This window comes from Pungitius pungitius, chromosome 9, assembly GCF_949316345.1.
Source record: "Pungitius pungitius chromosome 9, fPunPun2.1, whole genome shotgun sequence".
NCBI lineage: Eukaryota > Metazoa > Chordata > Actinopteri > Perciformes > Gasterosteidae > Pungitius > Pungitius pungitius.
Window position 1 is genome coordinate 12,959,582 of NC_084908.1, and position 21,810 is coordinate 12,981,391.

Genomic DNA, 21,810 nt, shown 5'->3' on the forward strand with positions numbered 1-21,810 from the left:
AACAATTGTACGCTTCAATTGTGCTGTGCTTTCCCTTTCAATCTTCTCATGTCACTCTTGGAAAGATGACAAATAATAATGTTTCCCAAAACAGAGAACTGTTCCTTCAAGGTTAACCTTCTATCAGAACAGATGGTCAGAAGCAGCTGTGTATCAAGTTTCGGTGTTAATGATTGAAACACGATTAACATATTTTTTCCTTGTACAGATGAAATTCACAGATGCAATGCGCTCCAAAGCTCGTCTATCCATCACAGGATCGACTAGTGAGAATGGTCGTGTCCCGGTGGCTTACCTGCGTCCAGGATTACCCATGAGCCTCAGCATGACTGATATGTCCTGACCACACCCGAGCCAGTGCCTTACAGCCAATCAACACACATCCTCCCTCCCCCTCTGAAAGTGAGTGGAAATGCTTGTCACCCTCCTTCAGGTGACCACTTACCACTCAACATTGGTGATCTGCCCTGATTTTCAATCCGGAGTTTAGCCAATCATTTCTCTTTGAGGACTCCTGATCTGCTATTTAACATCTGGCCGAAAAAGACTGGACAGATGTTGTCCTCCCACCGCTTGGCTGTCAGGCTTTAGCAAAGACCTGCCCACCAACGAAGTGAATCCCTCGACCGTCAACGAGAAAGATGGCTGTTGGTCATATACAAATTCCTGAAAAAACAATCAAGCACAGTGGACAATTTTCTAAACAAACACACATCATTGTTCCGTAGATGTTCGCCATGGAGGCTATAGAAACTAAGGACAACAGTGATGCTGACGTTAACGCAATAACAACACTAATCAGGGATGTGATCAGGCATTGTGGGTCTAAAACTAGAATCTTGTTTAAATGAGTTTGAGTGCAATGAAAAAAAACGTCCTGAAAAATTGCATCCATGACAAAATAGTAATTATAATAGCAAATAATGATAAAGATGTTATTGATCTTAATTGTTTTTTTCTGCCTGAATATCCCTAATTAGTAGAGACCCAGGAGATGCATGGACTGACACACTCACACACACGCACACACATACATACAAAACCACCGGTATGAATACATACACCATACACAGGGATGGGCAAAAACTGATCAAAATGTATGATAATACAAAGTAGCTTTCACAATTTAAGCCCATATTTGTAGGATTTTAGCATTTCTGATGGTTAGACCTACCTGTAGCATCAAAGAGCAACAAACAAAAGCAGATTTGCTCATTATTTTATGTAAGTTGTAAGCCATTCCAATAGTAGGAAGAACACTACAAAAGTCCCAAATGGATTAAGTGATTGAAAGTAAAAATAATATATTTCAAATCTATTCATACACAAATATACTACTGCATTTTATAGTGTCTTTAACCACTTTTACTAACCTGTTTATGCAGTTTAAGCTTAACCTTTAAAAATGATTGTTTTGGCTGCGTGAAACACACACCCCATCTTTTTAAATGGTATTATAGCCATTAAAAATACTTTTAAACTACTTTGGTACTACTTAATGGTAACAACAGAATTATATTTATTGCATTTTTATCATATAGATATTTTTTCGAGATGGGTCATCCATCAGACAGGAGCATGAGGGGGACGTTGGTCATTGGAATATGAAACGCACCGCTTGCGTATTTAATTAATGCCGGTGTTTAATTAAGGTGTGAATTGTCTGAGCCACATGTCAGCTGCATCAGGTTTCAGTTCTGTTTCAGACCATTGCTTCAGGTGAAGCTTCAGACCAGGTGCAGGTTGTTTATTCATAGTATACTTAGAAAGTTTTCATCATCCATCTTTGTCTGCATGTGACGTGTTGCAAGTCAAGACACAAAGAGAAAAATTTACATTGTTCTCGGCGAGCTAAACGTTAAAGGCACAGTGCATTTGTGGTGTGTTTGGAAGGTTTGTCCCCTCTGTGGGTAGCATTAACTGTGCAACATTTAAAATGGCTACAACTTGTACATGAACATTTCAAAAGTTCTTTCTTTAACGGCCATTTTGTAATAGAACTAATTGACTTCACTTAAACCAATAACAGCATTACTGTTGAGAAGCCTCTTTCTCTTGTATGCTGTCTTTGAAAGATCTTTGAAAATTGAGCCACTGTTCTTGTTAAACAGCAAGAGGGTCGGAAAGAAGATGGAATTAATATACATTTCTAAGTGAGAGATCGACACAAATTGTCTACCCTAATAGTGCCCATACAAGCCATTGTGATCTCGCTAGATTAAGATAACGCCACTCTGACATCAAGAGGGTATGTTCATACAATACTTAAATACTAGTCAGACATGTTGCCCATCCCTGTCTGTAGGTCAGTACACCCATACAGACAAAAACACATATCCTCAATCCCAGTACATCACTACACACTTACATACAGTCAGAGCCAAACATTTTGCTCGTGCACAGGCACATCGTATTGTCAAATGAGTTCTGATGCCAACTGGATGAAGTGCCAAACAGAGTGAGAACCAATCAGAGCTTTCCATGCTCAGCCAATGGCAGCTGCTGATACTGAAACCTGAGCCAATAGGAGCTCTCACTGCTGTGAGGTGGACAAGAAACTGTGAACAAAGACCTTTCTACTGATTAATTTACTGCACTGATGATGGCAACGGGGATGAAGAGAACGAAGAGAACTTTTGCATGTCACTTTGAGTTTTTTCTTTCAGATAAACTTGTCAGCCTAAAGCGTTGTGCCTGGCTGCATTTTAGTGTTTAATAATGATAGTAATAAGAATAATATTAACAATATTAATTGCAGTATTAATGTGGTTCTTGTTATGTATAGTGTATGTTTTTAAGAACTCAAATCTGCTACTTTCTTTCACCAAGGAGCTGTTATTTGTGCTGTTAGTTAGAAGCAAGCCGGTGGCTGAAAAGCTTCTCACGCAACATGATTAAATGCCCAAGACGCGATCAACGTCTGGTTTAAGTTGAGCTGAAAATGTCAAGGGATCTACTTCATTTTCTTCTAATGGTCTCATATCATTTTTGCAATGACCACATGTTGTAATTATCAGAGGTATTTTGATGTTGTTATTATGTGACAAGGAGTTACCACGGGATGGCCCCCAAACATGACAACCACTGGGAGGAATGTGGAAATGATCACCTTCACTGACAGCTTTGCTTCTGGTATAATTTCATTTTCTATTAAACACATCACTTTTGAACAACATATTTTTTGTTGCCTTCCAACAGAGCAAAATAAGCATTGGATTAATGGACCCCCCCCAAAAGTGTGTTTGTTTTTTTACAAATATTAACACCTGTGTGATATGACCCTTTTCAGTATATATTAAACATGCCTGGGTTGTGAATTTGACAGAGGAGAGCATTGTTCATTTTATATTTCCTTCCCCTTGCATATCCTAAAATCCACTCAGAAGTATTTGTGCCTAAACTTAACCAAACCTGTTACCAGTCTTGCACTGAATGCACACGTGCAAATAGTTTGGGAGAGGCAGTGCATAGAAGGGCGCCATAGACTTACCATGCGGTCAACCTGGAGGCTACTCCCCCTTACATCAGAATGTTAACCTGGCCTCCCCTCTCTGATATTTTCTGCTATAATTAAGATTTTATACTTTAGAAATTACACTATAACCCCTAGAATCAGATTAGAGTAACGAAAAGTTGGTAATTCTGAGATGCACTGAACTTGTCATCCTTTCTTGTCTGCTGTAAAATATTTGCTGACATAACTTTTACAGTTTCCAGTCAAAGCCAGAATCCCCATTGGATGGACTTTGTGGAGGTTAGTCTTTGGGGTGGCAGCTCTCTTTGGATGAACTAGTGGAAAGGTCTGTGGTGCATCTGAGTATTGTGTAGGAGACTGTCACTCACATCCTCATGAGGACCATCAATTAAAGCTCCACTGTGGAGTTTTTGTAAACTAATAAAGGTTCTGATATTCTTCAGTGTCACTCACCAAACGTATGATGTGTATCCTTGGGGTCCAGCAAGCATGTTGAATTAAAATGTACTAACAAACCAAATTTTGGGGATATTTTAAAACCTGCATTTGGTTCTTGACAGATGTGTGTCTTGTTGGTGCATTTCTGTATTTGATACATTACACCTTACAGACTCCTTTAGATTTTTAGTGTTTGGCTGTGCTTGTGTGCATGCATTTGAGGACCAAGTAATGCCAATTAATCTATAGCACAGTCAGGCTCTTTTCCAAATTTTTTACAAGTTGCCTAAACTTAACGAATATCTGAAGGATAAATCAGGAAACACTATGTCAAAGGAATTTGACTTGGCGGATGGCGCATGACAGCAGACAGTTTGACAATGGACAACAAGACAACGTAGTGCAAGGAATAAGATAAAATATAATAAAATATAATGCATTGGGTTAGTAATCGAAAGCTATGGGTTTAAAATAAGGGAATAAGAGTTTAAGTTTAAGTTTAAAATAAAGTGCACCAGCGACAGAAAGTGACAAATGGCAAAGTGTATGTACGTGAAGAGAGTGAAGAGTCAGTCCTGATGGACCTCAGACTCCTGCCAGATGGAAGGGGTCGGCAACAATCTTTCTAGCCCGCTTCAAGGTCCTGGAAGCAAACAAGTCCTGAAGAGACGGCAGATTGCAGCCAATCACCCTCTCTGCAGAGCGGATGACCCGCTGCAACCTGCCCTTCTCATTGGCTGTGGCTGCAGCGTACCACACGGTGATGGAGGAGCAGAGGATGGACTTGATGATGGCCGTTTAAAAGTGCATCAGCATTGTCTTTGGCCGGTGGAATTTCTTCAGCTGCCTCAGGAAGAACAACCTCTGCTGAGCCTTCTTGGTGATGGAGCTGATGTTCAGCTCCCACTTGATGGAGTCCAAGAAACAGAAGGAATCCACAGTGGTGACGGGGGAGTCACACAAGGTGAGGGGGGGAGGTGGGACTGCGTTCTTCCTGAAATCCACAACCATCTCCACTGTCTTCAGGGCGTTGAGCTCCAGGCTGTTATGGCTACACCACGTCACCAGGTGGTCAGACTCCCACCTGTAGGCGGACTCATCCCCACCAGAGATCCCTCCAATGATGGTGGTGTTATCCGCAAACTTCAGGAGCTTGACGGACTAGTGACTGGGGGTGCAGCTGTTCGTGAGGTGTTCTTGTCTTATTGTCTTCAAATCCCACAATAGTGAGCTAAAAATATATGTTTTTGTTCATCTTTCAATACCCTACGACTTCCCTTGAATTTCTGATTCAGTCAGCTCCAAGCCCATTTCTTCAAATCGAAGAAATCTGAAAATGTTGCATCGATTTACGGTGTTTCAAAAAGCATATTAATCAGTGTTTGGAGTAGCAAAACGGTGTATGTGGAATTTAGTCAAAATAAACACTGTGTTCATGATGAATGAAGTAATATGTGCTCCGGTGCATTGATGTGTTGTGAATCATTTAAACAACTATGGAGTATGAAAAAAAGAAAACATCCAGGTGATTAGATGAACAATCTCTCACTCAAGCTCTTCCAGAAGCAGGTCAGCAGAGGAGCAGGAACCTCCTTGCCATCGAGACAAGCCTTTAGTGTAGTCATTTTCTCTTCTTTCAATAAAGAACGGCTCGCCCGTTTCTGATAGAACTGCTGCTATAGCAGAATCTCTTTAATCTGTTCAGGAGCCGTAAGTTGTTGTTCAAAACGAACCGTCGCGTCTCAGTGATGTTTTCACACGTCCAAGCACCGCCCACAGATGGCAGCATGTGAGCCCATACGAGCCCCTCACATGACATGATGTTATTTCGAGCAGGCAGTGACGTATTTCAAGACGATGGAGCCGCAGGCGGGCGTTTTAATACTAATCTACCTGAATGTCTTTGCTTGTATAGAAAATGCTAAAAAAGGCATCACAAATATGAATGCAGGGGATTGTATGGATTAATAAGAGCCAGGTTCCAGTAAGAACAAAAATACATGACACATTATTTAATAGTTTCGTCAATCATGTGAGTCTGTATATCATAGATTATTTATCAAAAGATGTAGGTAAACATTTTACATGAATAACTTTAAAAATGCAATAGTTCAATAATTAATAAAAAGGTAATTCTAATTCCATGATTACTTGTATATCAATAAAGAACACATGTAGGCAGACTTCAAATTCAAACTTCAGATATCAGAATGACAGACTACATCAAATTCAGAAACGTCAAGATTATCTTCATTTGGCATTTTAGCTTTTAGTGACCTGTGTTATAGTCCAATCAAACTTATCTAAAATGTTGATGTGTAGTTTAAATGTTCAGTCATTTGCAGATGCGAATAAAACCTTTATTTCAAACGTCATCTATTCAAACATTTATTTCATCTAGTATTAATATTAGGGCCGGGACTCGATTAAAAATATGAATCTAATTAATTAGAGGCTTTGTAATTAATTAATCGAAATTAATCGCATTTTAATTGCATAAATATTTGACCTGAGAACAGTGAGAAGTAATTTTTTTCACATGGATTTTTATTTTTGTTCAACCAATTCCAGCAGACAAGTGTAGAAATAGCATATTTAGAAATATAGTACTTTCAGAAATTCAGGTAGCCTATAGGTAAGTAGACCTTCTGTAAAATAGGTTTTTTTAAGTAGACCAATACTTTCAAGTACATTCAGAACATTGGTTATTTTTTCAGACGTGGACTTAGTTACCCTGGTCCTTAAACCAGTCATCTGGTGCAGTGTGGGTTGTGTGTGGGTCCTTGTACTCGTAGTCGTGCTAACGTCCACGCTAGCTGCTAATTGTTTTGTGTTGAGGTGATACTTGAGGCTCGATGTGAATTCCTTGTTGCACAGCTTGCACACAACCACGCTCTTATCGACGCTTCCATCCGTGTGTTTATTATAATAAAATGTCCCATTCACGGGGCCAACCGACACGGTCTCGTCAGCTTCTTCGTTCATGTTCACTGTGGTTTGTTGTTGTCTGAAGTCATGAACGCTAGTTGCTGCTCCAGTATAATCGGTCCTCCAAAACTCATCCAGTGAGAAACGTTCCGCGGTGCAAAAAATAAGTGTAAAAATGCGTAAAAAATGTTTAATGTGTTATTTTTTGTGTAATTAATCTTAATTCACATTGTAATGTAACTATGTACAGAAAAGTACTTCATAGTATAATATACATATACAAATATACAAATTTCCAAATCAGTCAAGTGTTTTAATTGTGTTTGGAGTAATTGACTGCTTATAAAATTAAAATGACATAATTAACACTTGAGTCTCACCACAGTCCTCTTTGAATGATGATTATTAGTGTCACATTCTGATAACTTATGTTAACATGAGCTTGGTGATTCACCAATAGCAAGCTATTGTTTGACTTAAATACAGTTAATGGTAAAAAAAAGATTATTCAGTATGAGTTAACTCACTTTTTAACATTGTTTTTGAAACATTTATTTTAATTCAAAGTGCTTTGGCCTGCATCTCTTGTAAGAAAGGTGCCATACACATAAAAGCTTATTTTTTTTCTCAATTCTAGCTTAAGAGTATGCAGAATAGAGACATGGAAAATATTGAGTGTATCCAAAGACATTGACAAGAACAAGACAAGAAGATATTATATTCCTGTGCAATAAGGCTCCACTGTTTGCTAAAAACTATTACCAACACAAACAAAAGCCACATCTGCGCCACATAGCTATCGTGAACATGCAATGGATTATTTTGTTGTTTTTTGTTGGTCGTCGCTTGTTGGTGAGCAACTCAGTTCTTTCTTACACACTGTTGGACTGTTATCCATTCTCTCATCCATGTAGTCATCATCTATTGCAATACAGCGGTGTTTTTTTAAGGACTGGGATCGCGTAAATAGTCTCTTGCAGTGTGAACACCAGTATGGTTTCTCTCCCGTGTGCACACGCAGGTGTCGGCTGTAACTATATGAACTATTGAAAGATTTCCCGCATTGGTCACAGCTGTATGGTTGCTCTCCCGTGTGGATACGAAGGTGACGCATGTAATTACTTAGACGACCGAAACCTTTCCCACATTCTTTGCACTGGTAAGGCTTCTCTCCTGTGTGCGTACGCACATGTTGTTTATACGTTTTGGAAATTGAGAAGCTTTTATCGCATAGTTCACAGCGGAAAGGTTTTTCCCCGGTGTGAATACGCAAATGTGATTTGTAATTACCCAACTGAGAGAAACTTCTACCACACTGACTACAGCAGTATGGTTTCTCTCCTGAATGAACACGCAGGTGTATCTTGTAACTACTTAGGTCACTGAAACTCTTTTCACATTGGTCACACTCGTATGGTTTCTCTCCAGTGTGGTTACGCAGATGCAGACTGAAATGCCCGGACTGCGTAAAACTCTTTCCACAAAAGTCACACTGGTACGGCTTCTCTCCGGTGTGGCTCAGCTGGTGTCGCTTGTATGAACTTAAAAAACTAAACGTTTTCGGACACTGATCACAGCTGTATGGCTTTTCTTTAGTGTGGACACGCGTGTGTATCTTGTAAATACTGAAGTAACTGAAAGTTTTTTCACATTGGTCACACTGGTATGGTCCAGTGTGGTCGCGTAGATGTTTTCTATATGAACTCTGGTCACTGAAATACCTCTCACATTTTTCACAGCAGAATGTAGTTTGTTCAGTATGGGTCTCCAAATGTCTATTATAGGCTGTTAGTTCGCTGTAACTGCCACCACATTGTTCACAGGTGTACAGTTTCTCTGCTGTGTGAGTGAGTTCATGTCTCCTTAGACTGCAAATCCGACTAAAAGATTTCATACACTTCTGACACTGGTGGGATCTGCTGCTGTCCGTGTCCGTCTGTTTCAACTGTGAACAAATGGAGAAATAAACGTCAGTGGAGAAATTTATATAAAAAGGCAATCTTGATAAAAGGTGGTGGGCACTTTTTTGTCTTGGTCAATGATGTTGATGACAATGACGTAATGCAATAGGTTAAGTTTGGTTGCTTTGTGTATTCCTCCGAACATTTGGTTTGGACCTTGTTTGAGTCGTTTGTCTTAGTCGTTTGAAACTTACTGCAACAGATGTACCTCCGTTTTCATATCCTAATTACTCAGTCTGCATTGTGTAAATCAGTTTCAATATAATTTTATACCATTCATATTGCAACTGCTTTTCTGTTTCAAACAGCCTGTAAAATACTACATTACTGGACAAGATGATGACAGGGCTATCGTTTTTGTTAATGACAAATACTGGATATTGTTGATCTCACCTCTTCAGAAGAACTCATTTCACTGGCTAATTGGTGGAAGTCACGTTCTCCAAGTTCAGATCTTGAATGCAATCCAAAGTGTTCTCGATGACGATGATCATATGGCTGTTATTAAAAATATCTGGACAAAGTTGGGGAGTGGTGGGGAGCCAACAGCAACCAGGGGAAGTGTGTTGCAAGGTGAATCTGCCAAAAGAAAACAGATCATGCAAAAATAAATACAATGTCAAAGGAAGGATATTCATGTTATTTGATGTTGCTGAGACAGTTCAACATATCCTAAAATCATGCATATCATTTGATATTTTTAGTTTTAGAAATAGTGTCCAAGGGAAGAAATAGGTTGTGCAGTGAATGCTGTGCCAAAAGATAGCAAGCATACTAATACAGAATCCTGACAATACAGCAATATTTGTATTGAAAGTAGCCTTTTAGCTAGTGTTACTGTTATTATGTTTATATTTTGTTTAGTAGTGGAAGACCAGAACGATCAAGTCAACAGCTGCAAGGAGAGACAAAGATCTCAGATTAAAGAAGTCATGCCACCCAGTTGGGTTGTTGTGCATTTTGACCTGATCAAGGCTATGTGTACCTGAAAAAATCTTGAGGCTTCATTGATGACATTCCTTCAGATAAAAAAAATGGAACCAGTTATGTTATCATAGTTTCTTTTTAGAATCATATTGTAATTTCAGGCAGGCACAATACCAGTTGCAGTTTATCTAGTAATTTTCAAACCCACATAAAAGTGATAATGGATCTGAAACCTGGAATTCTTTTTATTATTTATTTGATAATATCCATGTTTGATCATTTAATTTAGAGACCAAAAAGTCAGAAATAGGATTTGAAACTACTGCTTAACTGACCTGTGGAAGAGCCCTTAAATATTCAGAATTCCAACTACCCCAACTACCAGATGGAATTTACTCAATCGACTAATTGAACTATTTTTATTTATAAATCTATACTAATTCATCAAATATAAAGATGTATTTTATGTTTCCCAAATAAATATTAAAACATATGATTAATTTGAATATTTTATTCCCATCATTTAAAAAAATACTGAACCTTGCATTCAAAAGGATGGCTGCAACACAGATTCATTTAGTCTTTGTATTTCATTGAAAACCCCGCCCCGAACTACAGACAGCGACAACTGCTGATTCTGTGAATCAAATCAACAGTTTTGTAATCTATCATGTATCAGCAAATCCCTGCAACTCTAGTCCAAAGTCTTGAGAAAATTAACAAAAGCTATACACAGAACTATAAAGGAAATATTGCTACAGTTCGTTAAGAGTGCCATCAGACAGGGACTAACGGTGGAAGCATCAGCTGTCCATTTAGCACTTTACTCCATGGACATACACCTTTAAACCTATGGTAGCTTACCAAGAAACAACTGAACAACTTCAGTAAATGAATCCTCTCAATGTTGAGGATCCATTACTTATCCTCAAGCACCATCGTCAGACTGAAATGTATAATATCTAGTCAGACTAGTTGCATTCCCCTGACGTGCACCGTGCCAGTGGAACAGCACCACCGGGACTCTCTCCAGGCCTAGTTTCAAAGCCGGATAACAGTCACCTGCTTTGATAAATGCATGTGGGCGGGTTTTGAGTTCTTTTTTGTACACAGCTTTTATTAAGTATCCTTTGGTGTACTATGCATTAAGTTCATTTTTTCAAAATGCAACAGCTTGCATTTTCTAAACAAAAAATTGCATTCAATTTTATAAACTTAGATATGTGTTTCTTCTTTTTCACAACTCTCCAAAATGCAATAATGAGCAAGATTAGTGTGAAGGGGAAACGTAAAAAAGATGCAGCTTTCCCATGATCTGCTTTGACAGGTCGTCCGTGGAATGTTTTTATTCAATATATATATAATAATAGGAGCAAATGTAAAACTCCTATGGAGTCATTTGAGTTTAGTGTGTGCTTTGGTGCAGTTTGGGGGAAAAGGCTTCCCAGGATGTTTCAAACCAGCAAACATCTGTGGTATGTTGGTCCTCTTTAGGACCATTATCCGGACACTCAAAACGCAGACAGATCAATGTGAGATCGTAATACACTCATCATTTTATCAAGAGATTTTCATTTGTGTGTGTAAATGGACACAGAATAAATGCCAACATTACGTCGCCAACGTGTTCAACACAAACTGCATTGTAACGTTTCATCATCCACCAGACACGGCGGCCGACGATGTCGATCCCGTTGATAAGGGTTAGTAGAGTTTAAGGTCCATCAAGTCCGAAGTCTATATACGTAACGTTATCTCATTATTTCGCTCCAACAAACAACAACAACGCTTGTCATCACTGGGTGAACGTTAGCTTAGCACCGCCGCGGCCTAGCATTAGCATAAGGCATCTAAACTCGGAAGAGAGCGGCGAGGAGCCGGAAGCCAGGCGCTACATTTTAATACCATATTTTAAACCACCAACGAACCCGAATCGTGCCATTAAAACAGTACAACACATACATTTCGCTCCCCCACGGGTTATCTTCAGTTAACGTACTATTATGCTGCCACGCAAATGTCACCATCTTGGATAATCTTGTTCTTTGGTGTTTTACGGCAACGGGGCTTCGCTGCTGCCATCTTCTGGGACGTCCATTACGGTGCCTCTTTCATTCTAGACCATTTCCATTGGAGTACCGAATTCCTTTCCTTAACCTGCGTACTCTTGAATACTCCTTAATGACATTTATGGTAACTCTATTTATCTGATTTAAGGTAACTACGCTTCTCTTTAGTGTTTATTGATGGCCGGCAGACCAGTGCGCCTCACTGCCCCCTAGAGGACTGGCGTGTGGAGCCGTAGATAATCCAACGAGAGAAGGAAGGAGATATCCAAAGTAAAACTGTGTCACATGGGAAATTGCATCCAACAGTTCCTCACCTTTCTCTTAGTCTCACTTTTATTTCATTTAATTAAAATTATTAAGTGGGTGTCATTGGTATCGTTGGTAGTTTTTTTTCTCCCATCTTTTGTCTCCCATCTTTGCTTTTTATTGTTGAAGTGGTTTGGACAAGAACAATTTAATTTGGTAAGAACACAGCCTGGGAGACGTTCACATCAAGGAGTAAAAAGTATGAAATTAATACCCTCAATTGTACATCATATTTTTTGACGTTATCATTGACTATTTTTAGTCATAAGGACACAAGTTGCTCAAACCGTCACACCTTACAGGTCCTTGAATTTAAATGCATATTTTCGCTACAATATCTAGTGCTTTTTGTGATTTCATTTAGAATAACTCCTTGTATTATTATTGTTAGTAGTTCACCCCAGTTGAAAATGAAGTAAATCTTAGAAAAGGGAAATGTTGCATGTTTGAAGTAATGTATCTCATAAGATGTGCTCATTTTATCATTTTGTGATGTGCTATACTCTATCAACTGAAGTAGGAATTGAAAAAATAAAATCTGTCTAAGCACAAAATAGACTTCTTTTTGTGGTCGAATCTGGTTCATTTCTCTGTTATCGCAGCACTCCACCTAGTGGCCAAACCTCGTAACTTCAGTAAATGACGCTTTCTACGCCACCTGTCATAGTGTTACATTGGCTGCGTGTGTGTTAAAACAGCATCTCCTGTGTCATTGCAGTGAACCAGTGAAGGCACCACTGAAACAAAGGTAGGAAGGTAGAGGAAACTTTTCCAATGTTAACACCAACAGTTAACATGCATTTTTCCTCAGTATCCACGATCAGGCAAGACTGGCAATATCAGCGGTGTTTGTACTAACTGTTATTTAAGTCTATTACAGTAAAAGAAAAAAAAGAGAAAGGGATAGTTAAATATTGTGTGGCTTTGACGTCATGGTAATTTAAACATTGACCAAATGGTGCAGACGGGCGTGCATGGGGTGTGTAGCCACTTGCTGGCTAGGCCGGTATGGCGCAGTTTCAGCGGATAGCTGACAGTCACGCGGGGATATTCTGCGTCCATCATCCGGCCGCCGCAGGCAAACCAACAGTGCTGCGTATCCGTCTGCAAGGTGGATCAACCAGACCCAACAATCTGCCGCCGTGTAGTGTTCGCTGCTTCTTCGTCGTTGCGGTGTCTCCTGCAAATGTATTTTTCCGACATACTGTAAGCACCAATCAATTCCATCGGGAGATCTGAGATGGAGATCAACTAAACCACGTTTTTGCGAGTTGGGTCCAGTCGTGTGATATTTTTTTCCTAGTATCTCGGGATATGAACAGAGCAATGAACGTATAATGGATGTTTTGTAGATCACTACCATGTATGTTTTGAATAGTGAGATGAAGACGCAGTTACATAAAGTTCGGCGCAGTTTGGAATCGCGCTCGTGTCCGTGGCCAGCGGCGCGCGCCATCGGACGCATCGACGCAACACTCAATCGACGTAGTTCCCTTAAATTGATTGCTAAACTCACGGATCAACTCAGTTACTGCACTAAACACAGACACTAAATTGATTCTTTCTTCAATTTCCGATTAAATTAGGTCAGTTACAGACTTGCAGCAACGTTTAGAATCGTCTCTCCCTGTAGTTGCTGCAGTGCGTCCTGCACCGATAGGTGAAACATGCTCAGCAGGGAGTGAAGCCCCTAACTGACCAAATTTAAGCAGTAGGCTACTGCATGAGTAATGCATATCTCGGCATTGGTTGATTAATCAGTCAATCAACTCTATATTACAGACTCACGGTCCAGATAGTACAAAAAAAAAACAGTAAATACATAATAAAATACAGGGTCACAAGCTGAGTACATAGACCTACAAAGGCTGCATGAACAAACAGCTTTACCAATGTCTCCACAGCTGGGACTGGTAGTGTGTAGTGCTAAACTTTATATTTGACATGGCCAGGATAATGACATTTTCAGAAACGTTAACCCGGCAGATACATTTATACATAAGGTTTCTTAGTACACCTTTAAAAGTGTTAACTCTCGCAGTGACAAACATATCACTGGCACTACACCATCTAGGCCTCTTAAGCAATATTCGCATGGCATCATTATAAGTCTCTGTAGACTTGCCTGGACCACAAGTGTGTAGTATAGAGTGGTGTACAATAAGCTCTAACCAGAGACATCTTCACTCCATCTGTACACATACCGAATTTGCACAAGAGAATGTTAGCTTGTGCATACATGTTACGACATTGCCTTTAAATATCATCATCATCGGTCATCCGTTCTGTAATAAAATGTCCAACATATTTCACCTTATCACAGGCAACAAGGTAATTATCAGACAATTTAAAATTAGAGAATTTTATAAATCTGTCTTCTTTTGTTTTACAAATTAAAATAGCTTACTGGCATTGTATTTTATATCATGTTCAACACCATAGACAGTACATGTATTAAGTAGCTGCTGGAGACCAGCACTGCTTGGGCTAAAAATCACAAGATCATCTGCATACATAATATGATTCATTAAGGCATTACTACATAATGCACTTCATTATGTGCAATGGAAGTTTCCAGTTACTTGTACTGTACTTACACATGGAGGCCTTCATTCTGCACTTTGAGTTGAGCTTTAACGTCCCACGCAGATTAGATCATTACTATTCAGACATGCATCAGGTATATGTGAAGGAAGTGATAGCTCCTTACAGATATGGGATCTTGGTCTCCTGCTGGAGGTTTTTGATCATTCTTTTGCTGCAATCTCACAGTGTTGTCCAGGGTGAGCCGCTATGGGGAAAGAAAAGCTCCACATAAACATTGTGGTGATAGGACACGTCGACTCAGGGAAATCCACCACCACCGGCCACCTCATCTACAAGTGTGGGGGCATTGACAAGAGAACAATCGAGAAGTTTGAGAAGGAAGCTGCGGAGGTATGACTCCTATTGTCTAATTGAATAATCCTTGGTTTCCTACTTTGCCACTGGAAGTGTTCTAGTTCTAAAGTATTGTGAGCTTATGAACTATTTGAAGCATTTATCAAATATAACATTTAGTTAAATGAAATTGACATGGTGTTGTTGTCCTTTAGATGGGAAAGGGCTCCTTCAAATACGCCTGGGTCCTGGACAAGCTGAAGGCAGAGCGTGAGCGGGGCATCACCATTGACATCTCTCTTTGGAAGTTTGAGACCAGCAAGTACTACGTCACCATCATTGATGCTCCAGGGCACAGGGACTTCATCAAGAACATGATCACTGGGACCTCTCAGGTATAGGGGGAGAGCAGAGAAGAAAAATACAAAATGAGAAAATGTATGACAAAGAGAGACAAGCTCTGGAGGAGGAAAGCAGTTAAAAACACACAAGAAAAGGAAGGAGAGCTAAGTGTTTCTGAAAGAAAGCATAACAAGGTTTTGGGTAAAGCTAGAAGTTTTTTACTCCACTGAAACTAGTGTCAGACAAGTTCAAAAAGTTGTGCAAATGAGCTGAGGTTGGTTGAGAGCTTATCTCCGTGCCCCATTCAGGCCGACTGCGCTGTGCTGATCGTGGCTGCAGGCGTTGGCGAGTTTGAAGCTGGCATCTCAAAGAACGGGCAGACTCGTGAACATGCCCTCCTCGCATACACCCTGGGAGTGAAGCAGCTCATTGTGGGCATCAACAAGATGGATTCCACGGAGCCCAACTACAGCCAGAAGCGCTACGAGGAGATTGTGAAGGAAGTCAGTACTTACATCAAGAAGATTGGCTACAACCCTGCCACGGTGCCCTTTGTGCCCATCTCTGGCTGGAACGGAGACAACATGCTGGAACCCAGCCCCAATGTGAGTGTATTTATGCTCACAGTATTTACAGATAAGGTGGAAGGATTCTGTGCGTCAATTGCATTAAAGCATTGAAATGCAACATGGTGCAACTTTAGTGTGTCCTCCGGTTCCATCCATGCAGCTGTGTCATGAGCTCAAACGAGCTAAAAAGCAGCACCCAGAGGGAGACAGGCTGGAGAGTTCAGACTAAAAACTATTGATGATGCTGGGCGGCTTCTGCTCACTGTCTTAGAGCACTTTAATTAACAGACATATTGTATACAGTATAATATAATGTAAAGCTGAAATACACAGCAAGGACTCCCATTTTTTGCATCCAAATAAAAACATTTCAAAGGCAGCGTGGCTGCTTTTTTATCTTTTCCAGTTACCTCACAGTAAACATCCTAGCTTCCTGTCCCTCAACAGATGCCCTGGTTCAAGGGCTGGAAGATCAACCGTAAAGATGGCAATGCCTCCGGTACGACACTGCTTGAGGCTCTGGATGCCATCCATCCGCCCACGCGCCCCACTGACAAGCCCCTCCGCCTGCCTCTGCAGGATGTCTATAAGATCGGAGGTGAGGGAGGAGACGGTGTGGTGGTCTGTACGGGTGAAAGGTGTGTGATTGGTTGTTGGTATAGCAACGTTTTTTGTTTTTTACAGATTATACGTTGAATGTATTTTGGGAATCAGAGCACTGTGAGACAAAAAGAGAACTGAACTGAATTAGCTCTGGGAAGAATTCCCTCCGGCTCTTTATGTCCTTTAGAAACTGTCCTTTCTTTCAGAGCACTGTGCAATACATATGTACCACAGGGCTAATGTTCCTCTCTGCCAGGCATTGGGACCGTGCCAGTGGGCCGAGTAGAGACTGGCGTGCTAAAACCGGCCATGGTGGTGACCTTTGCCCCTGTCAATGTGACGACTGAGGTCAAATCCGTGGAAATGCACCACGAGGCCCTCGACGAGGCGCTGCCTGGCGACAACGTGGGCTTCAACGTCAAGAACGTGTCCGTCAAGGATATTCGCCGTGGCAACGTGGCCGGAGACAGCAGGAACGACCCACCGCAGGAGGCAGCCAGCTTCACGTCTCAGGTCAGCCTACACGGGCTCAGCTCAGCAAATGGCACCCACTTAAACACCACTGCTGAAGAGAAGGAGCAATTAATGGATCCTTGCTGTTTTCCAGGTGATTATCCTGAACCACCCCGGTCAGATCAGTGCTGGCTACGCTCCCGTGCTGGACTGCCACACTGCACACATTGCATGTAAATTTGCGGAACTCAAGGAAAAGATCGACCGTCGGTCCGGTAAGAAGCTCGAAGACAATCCCAAGGCTCTGAAGTCTGGAGATGCAGCCATTGTTGACATGCTCCCGGGCAAGCCCATGTGTGTGGAGAGCTTCGCTGAGTACCCACCACTGGGTAAGTTAACTTTGCTTGTTTTATTCTCACCTCAGGGACCATGTGAACCTCTAACTTCAAGGCAACAAACGTGTTTCCTCTCCTCAGGGAGGTTTGCGGTCCGTGACATGCGTCAGACGGTGGCGGTGGGAGTGATCAAAGGTGTGGAAAAGAAAGCCATCGGCAGCGGTAAAATCACCAAGTCCGCGCAGAAGGCGCAGAAGGTCAAATGAATGTTGTTCTGGGCCCGTCGTGGACGTAGACCCTCAGGCACCCCCCTGCACCTCGTGCACTCAATAGTCAGCGTCTGGTCTATTATCACAATGCATCGCAAAAGCAGAAGAAGGAAAAAAAAAAGGACTACAAAGCCTGTTAAGTGATTAACACGTTACAACACTGTTAGTTATTCTGTGTCCCTGACTTTGTGGAAGAACATAACATTTTTGCATTAAAGCTGTCTAAAGTGTGTGCTTTTGTAGTAAAAGATAAGCTGCTCATCTATCACTGCAAAACATCAGTAATAATCACGAGTCAGAGTTAGATGAATGTTTCCTGTTCAACCAACAAGCTTCAGATACTGTCCGATTCCTGGATTCTTAATCCTTTGTGCAGTAGCTCTGTTGAATGTAACTGTTGTTTTAGTTCATGCACTTTAATAATTGTTAATTGTTTAAACAGAACGTCTTTGTTGCTGGTATTGTTGCTACGTCTGTAGAACCTCTCACTTTCAGTGAATGATGAGAACGCAAATGACAGACTCGTCATAGAATTTCCTTTATTGTTGAATGAGAATAAAAGTTCAATTACAGGCTTCATGAATCTAACTGAGGTTATTACGAGTGTGTAAATCTGTGCACATAATTTAAATAAATTAAAAGAAACGAGACAGAATGTTGATGTGTTTTATGCCCTGTAGCAAAATTATCTTGGAATAAGTTCCTTGAATGAAAACATCTACAAAACGAAGACAGTGCAACAATTATTTCTGTTTGAAGGAACATAATGCACATCTCTGAAAATTGTAGATATGGAAATGAATATGTACCACAAAAGCAAGGCACCAATATATTGTATGTACTGCACATTTTTAGGTTCTTTTTCTTCTGATGCAGTCAAGCTGAACCATACATAGTGATTTGTCTTACAGACATGGCATTCATTCTCAGTTATAGATTTGTACTGTATATGACAACCTCTTCATGCTAAATAAATGTAAATATTTGAAAAAGTAAAAATACACTAAGCAAATCCACAAAGCAAACTGACCCCAACATTCCTTCACATATATTCTGGTTTTCAATATCTTTGTTTAGGTACCGCAAGCTAATGTTGATTATTTACCACTGAGGCTTTGGATGCATTATTTGTATAATTTAACTGACGCTTGTGGTGCCATCTTTATTAACCTGATTCTGTACCATGCAACAGGAATACATTCTTCAGAAAATACACTTCAAGGAAGCAACAATAATCCTACATGACACTGTATGAAAAAAGCAAACATTGACGATGATTAGATATCATCATTTCATGTAAAAACTGAAGCTAAATGCAATAAACGGTTAAAGTTCTGAATATTTATTTCAGTGTATCGGTTTCTGAACCAAAACAAAAGTACTTTGTCAACTCAATCTGAATAAACATCAAACTGATATTGTGAACCAAGAAATAACATTCAAGATGTGTGTGAATCCGTAGCCGCCCATCAGCTGCAAAACCAACTGGCCGCTGATCCCAGAATCAATAACAGCACATGGTTCCTCTCTGATGTCTGAACTAAACCCAAGATTCAGTTGGGCGGCGTTTATCTGTATCAGAATATGTTTAAGATTCTGGTGGCTTTCCGGCATATCAATGTATTTTGTAGTTGGTACTGGGCCTCTATGTATAGGTTAATGTTGGCTTGTTTTACAGTAAGAAGTAAATAGAATACATATTAAAAATATTGAAATGTCATATACTGATGGCTCTAATTAACATATGTTCTGTAAGTTTGCACTTATACACACATATACAGAACATATGAGGAAATCAGAATGCATAAAATAGTTGCAGAATGTAAACTCTTCTTCGTGCAAACTGCGACAAAGTAAAAACCAAATGTTTTAAGTGTACAAACACCATATACTTGAAAATTACACAGCTCAAGCAAATGTCAGAAGTCCAACTGATCTTTTTTTACAAACATAACTGCCAACCTGGAGCTGTAGAAAGTATACAAATAAAAAAAAAAACTGTTTTGCCCATATTCAGAAATTCCCAGGAAAAAAGAGCTGTAGTGCACATCATACACTTGTACACTAGGTCCTTGTGTTTGGTATTTTTGTGGACAACCGTCATTGGTTTTCTAAAATATTCCGGAAATAAAATAGAAATGGTGATTTTAAACAAGACTCCAAAGTTTAGGCAATGGCAAGTTAACATATTACCTTCAATATTGAAGCCTTTCATCGGATTGAAGAGGCAGGAACGGGATTTCTTCAAAAATATATGAGTTGTGTTCTCGGAGGGAGTGTTTGATGTCCATGACTTCCTACCTGAAGTGAACTATTGTTCCCAGGGTCAGAACCCAAGATGGAGAGGCAGCGTTCTGCTCCACATACCTGGAAGCTGCAGGTCTCTGAGACTCTCAGCTGCTTTAAATTAGGACTAAAGACTTTTCTGTTTGCTGCTGCTTTTAATTAAACCACATTCAAGGATGAAGTGGATGTTTTTGACTATTTATGTCATTGCCTGATGTTTTATGTGCAACACTTTGAATTTCCATGTTGTTAAAATGTGCTACACAAATAAACTTGCCTTGTCTGGCCTTACTAATGTCAGTGCCTTTAAATACAAAAAAGCAATGCTCACTCTTTGTCCTCATCTTTTATCTCCAATTTCCAAATCACAGTTTAAAACAAAGAATAAATCATATGGCAATGATATGCCATATGATCAGCCTGTATGAAAATACTGCGACTCTTATCAAATAGATCGACATGAAATCAAACAAAAAGTTTCCCACTGTTTAATTCCCACCCTCCCAAAATGACAAAAACGGTCCCTGTGAGGTGTGCCTTCAGACGTCAAGCTTTATTTTAGCCGTACGTGCGGCAAGTTCAGCAATTTGGCGCTGCCAGCCGAGGGCGAGGATGTGTGACTGCTGGCCAGGCTGCGGTTGGAGCCGTGAGACCCTGTCCCTTCCCTGGTGTCAGCCTTCAGGAGCTCTGATGAGTAGGTGCCGGCCTCAGTAGTCCCCAGAGACAAGAAGTCAAATCCCTGCGCCTCTAGGTCCCTGTCGCTGATAAAGAGGTCCTCCTCACCCCATCCCTCTCCACCGCTCCGTCCAACGCCACCTCCTCCCCCGGGGTCTTGGCTACAGCTGCGGTAGCCAATAGGGGAGTCACTGCTCGTACTGGGGTTTGGAGATGAGAGGGCGTCCTGGACGCTCCCCGGGGCCGCCTGCATCAGGTCCTGCACTGACATGGACTTGCCCAAGCAGTTCACCTGGCTGGGACCTGAGCAGCATCCGAGGGCTGGCGCCACCAGGGGATGCAGCTCCAGGCTCATGTGCCTCCTCCAGGAGCCTTCCTCCTTAGTATAGGGCCTGCAATTGCTGTTGGTGCTGCTCTGCACCCTTTGGCCCAATCCGCCGGGCCCAAACTCGAGGTCCTTCCCAAAACTTCTGCCCTCCATCTGCAATCTTAAACTCCCACCAAAATCGTCCATGTAAGGGGACACCCCTGTGGAGGTCGTATGCGGCAGGTTGGTCGGGCCCGCGCTCCGGCTGGGAGGGGGTGGCGGTGGAAGCCTCGCCAGCAGAGGAAACGCCCCATCTCCAACTCCTCCACCAATACCGATACTATTTGGGGTGAGGATGGGTGGAGATCTCCCCACAGCCTCATCCGTGCCACTTTCAGGAGTCATGACCTGAGCCTGGCTATGATGATGGTGGAGGTGATGAGCGTGACGCTGTTGGTGATGGTGATGTTGAGGCAGCGGTGACGGGCTGAAAGGGGAAGATGGGAGGCCCGTGGATGGGGAGGTATTGAGATTGAGGTTGAGCTCGTTGGGGGGCGCCAGGATGAGATGGAGACCTCCCTGTGAGATGTGAGAGTTGCTCCCGGGGGGAAGCGCTGCGTTGCTGCTGGACTGAGTGGAGCTGGACAGGTCCTTTCCAAAGACGGAGGAGTGGTAGTCAGAGGTTTGCTCCAACTCGAACAGGGGCAGAGAGGAGAGTGTGAGGGCTGAAGACGCTCCTTTGCGCAAAACCTGACGATAGATGTCGAGCAGGGAGTCAAGCTTTGACTCAATGGACTGGACCTGTGGGGAGGGAGAGGGAGGATGGGAGATGAGAAAGCAGGAGCTTCGATATGTGATAATAACCTTTTCAAACTATTCCGGTGAAACAACGGGTGGGGTTCAAACATTTGTCATTTTTATGTTGGAGGAATACATGCTGCTATTCCTGGTGGAACAAGAGCTGATTTGCTAACAATATATAATAAT

The 21,810-nt window shown here is 41.3% G+C and overlaps 4 protein-coding genes across 11 annotated transcripts in view; 2 read left to right on the forward strand and 2 right to left on the reverse strand.

The window, feature by feature from the left end:
- Positions 1-3,932, forward strand: part of LOC119218641 (glutamate receptor 2-like) — a 33,808-nt gene extending 29,876 nt beyond the window's left edge. For 2 of the 4 annotated variants that reach the window (XM_037473233.2, XM_037473234.2), the window contains exon 19: positions 209-3,932. In XM_037473233.2, the coding sequence (XP_037329130.1) occupies positions 209-343 (135 nt within the window). In that variant the 3' untranslated portion in view covers positions 344-3,932. The remainder of the gene's footprint in view (positions 1-208) is intronic. The other 2 variants (XM_037473230.2, XM_037473232.2) reach the window with 1 other exon arrangement.
- Positions 3,933-5,918: 1,986 nt separating this feature from the next.
- LOC119218568 (zinc finger protein 239-like) lies at positions 5,919-12,022 on the reverse strand. Of its 4 annotated transcripts, none has more exons than XM_037473099.2 (4): positions 11,729-12,022; positions 9,788-9,821; positions 9,196-9,381; positions 5,919-8,786 (listed from the first exon to the last, which is right to left on the reverse strand). In XM_037473099.2, the coding sequence occupies exons 3-4, from the start codon at positions 9,211-9,213 to the stop codon at positions 7,659-7,661; spliced, it is 1,146 nt and encodes a 381-aa protein (XP_037328996.2). In that variant the 5' UTR covers positions 9,214-9,381; positions 9,788-9,821; positions 11,729-12,022; the 3' UTR covers positions 5,919-7,658. The 4 variants fall into 4 exon arrangements, with proteins under 4 accessions (XP_037328996.2, XP_037328995.2, XP_037328993.2 ...); XM_037473098.2 differs by having other exon boundaries at positions 11,692-12,022; XM_037473096.2 differs by lacking the exon at positions 9,788-9,821.
- A 697-nt stretch (positions 12,023-12,719) lies between these two features.
- On the forward strand, positions 12,720-18,118 carry LOC119217656 (elongation factor 1-alpha 1). Its single transcript, XM_037471481.2, has 8 exons — positions 12,720-12,852; positions 14,877-15,041; positions 15,200-15,379; positions 15,635-15,931; positions 16,343-16,493; positions 16,755-17,011; positions 17,106-17,340; positions 17,428-18,118. The coding sequence occupies exons 2-8, from the start codon at positions 14,898-14,900 to the stop codon at positions 17,550-17,552; spliced, it is 1,389 nt and encodes a 462-aa protein (XP_037327378.2). The 5' UTR covers positions 12,720-12,852; positions 14,877-14,897; the 3' UTR covers positions 17,553-18,118.
- A 5-nt stretch (positions 18,119-18,123) lies between these two features.
- kcnq5b (potassium voltage-gated channel, KQT-like subfamily, member 5b) overlaps positions 18,124-21,810 on the reverse strand; it is a 66,476-nt gene continuing 62,789 nt past the window's right edge. For both annotated transcript variants that reach the window (XM_062564234.1, XM_037471480.2), the window contains exon 14: positions 18,124-21,624. In XM_062564234.1, the coding sequence (XP_062420218.1) occupies positions 20,395-21,624 (1,230 nt within the window). In that variant the 3' untranslated portion in view covers positions 18,124-20,394. The remainder of the gene's footprint in view (positions 21,625-21,810) is intronic.

Coding starts and splice junctions, on each gene's coding strand:
- LOC119217656 (XM_037471481.2), top strand. CDS start 14,898: ATGGGGAAAGAAAAGCTCCACATAAACATTGTGGTGATAGGACACGTC. Junction 17,012..17,105: donor CAGCCAGCTTCACGTCTCAG/GTCAGCCTACAC, acceptor GCTGTTTTCCAG/GTGATTATCCTGAACCACCC. Junction 17,341..17,427: donor CGCTGAGTACCCACCACTGG/GTAAGTTAACTT, acceptor TCCTCTCCTCAG/GGAGGTTTGCGGTCCGTGAC.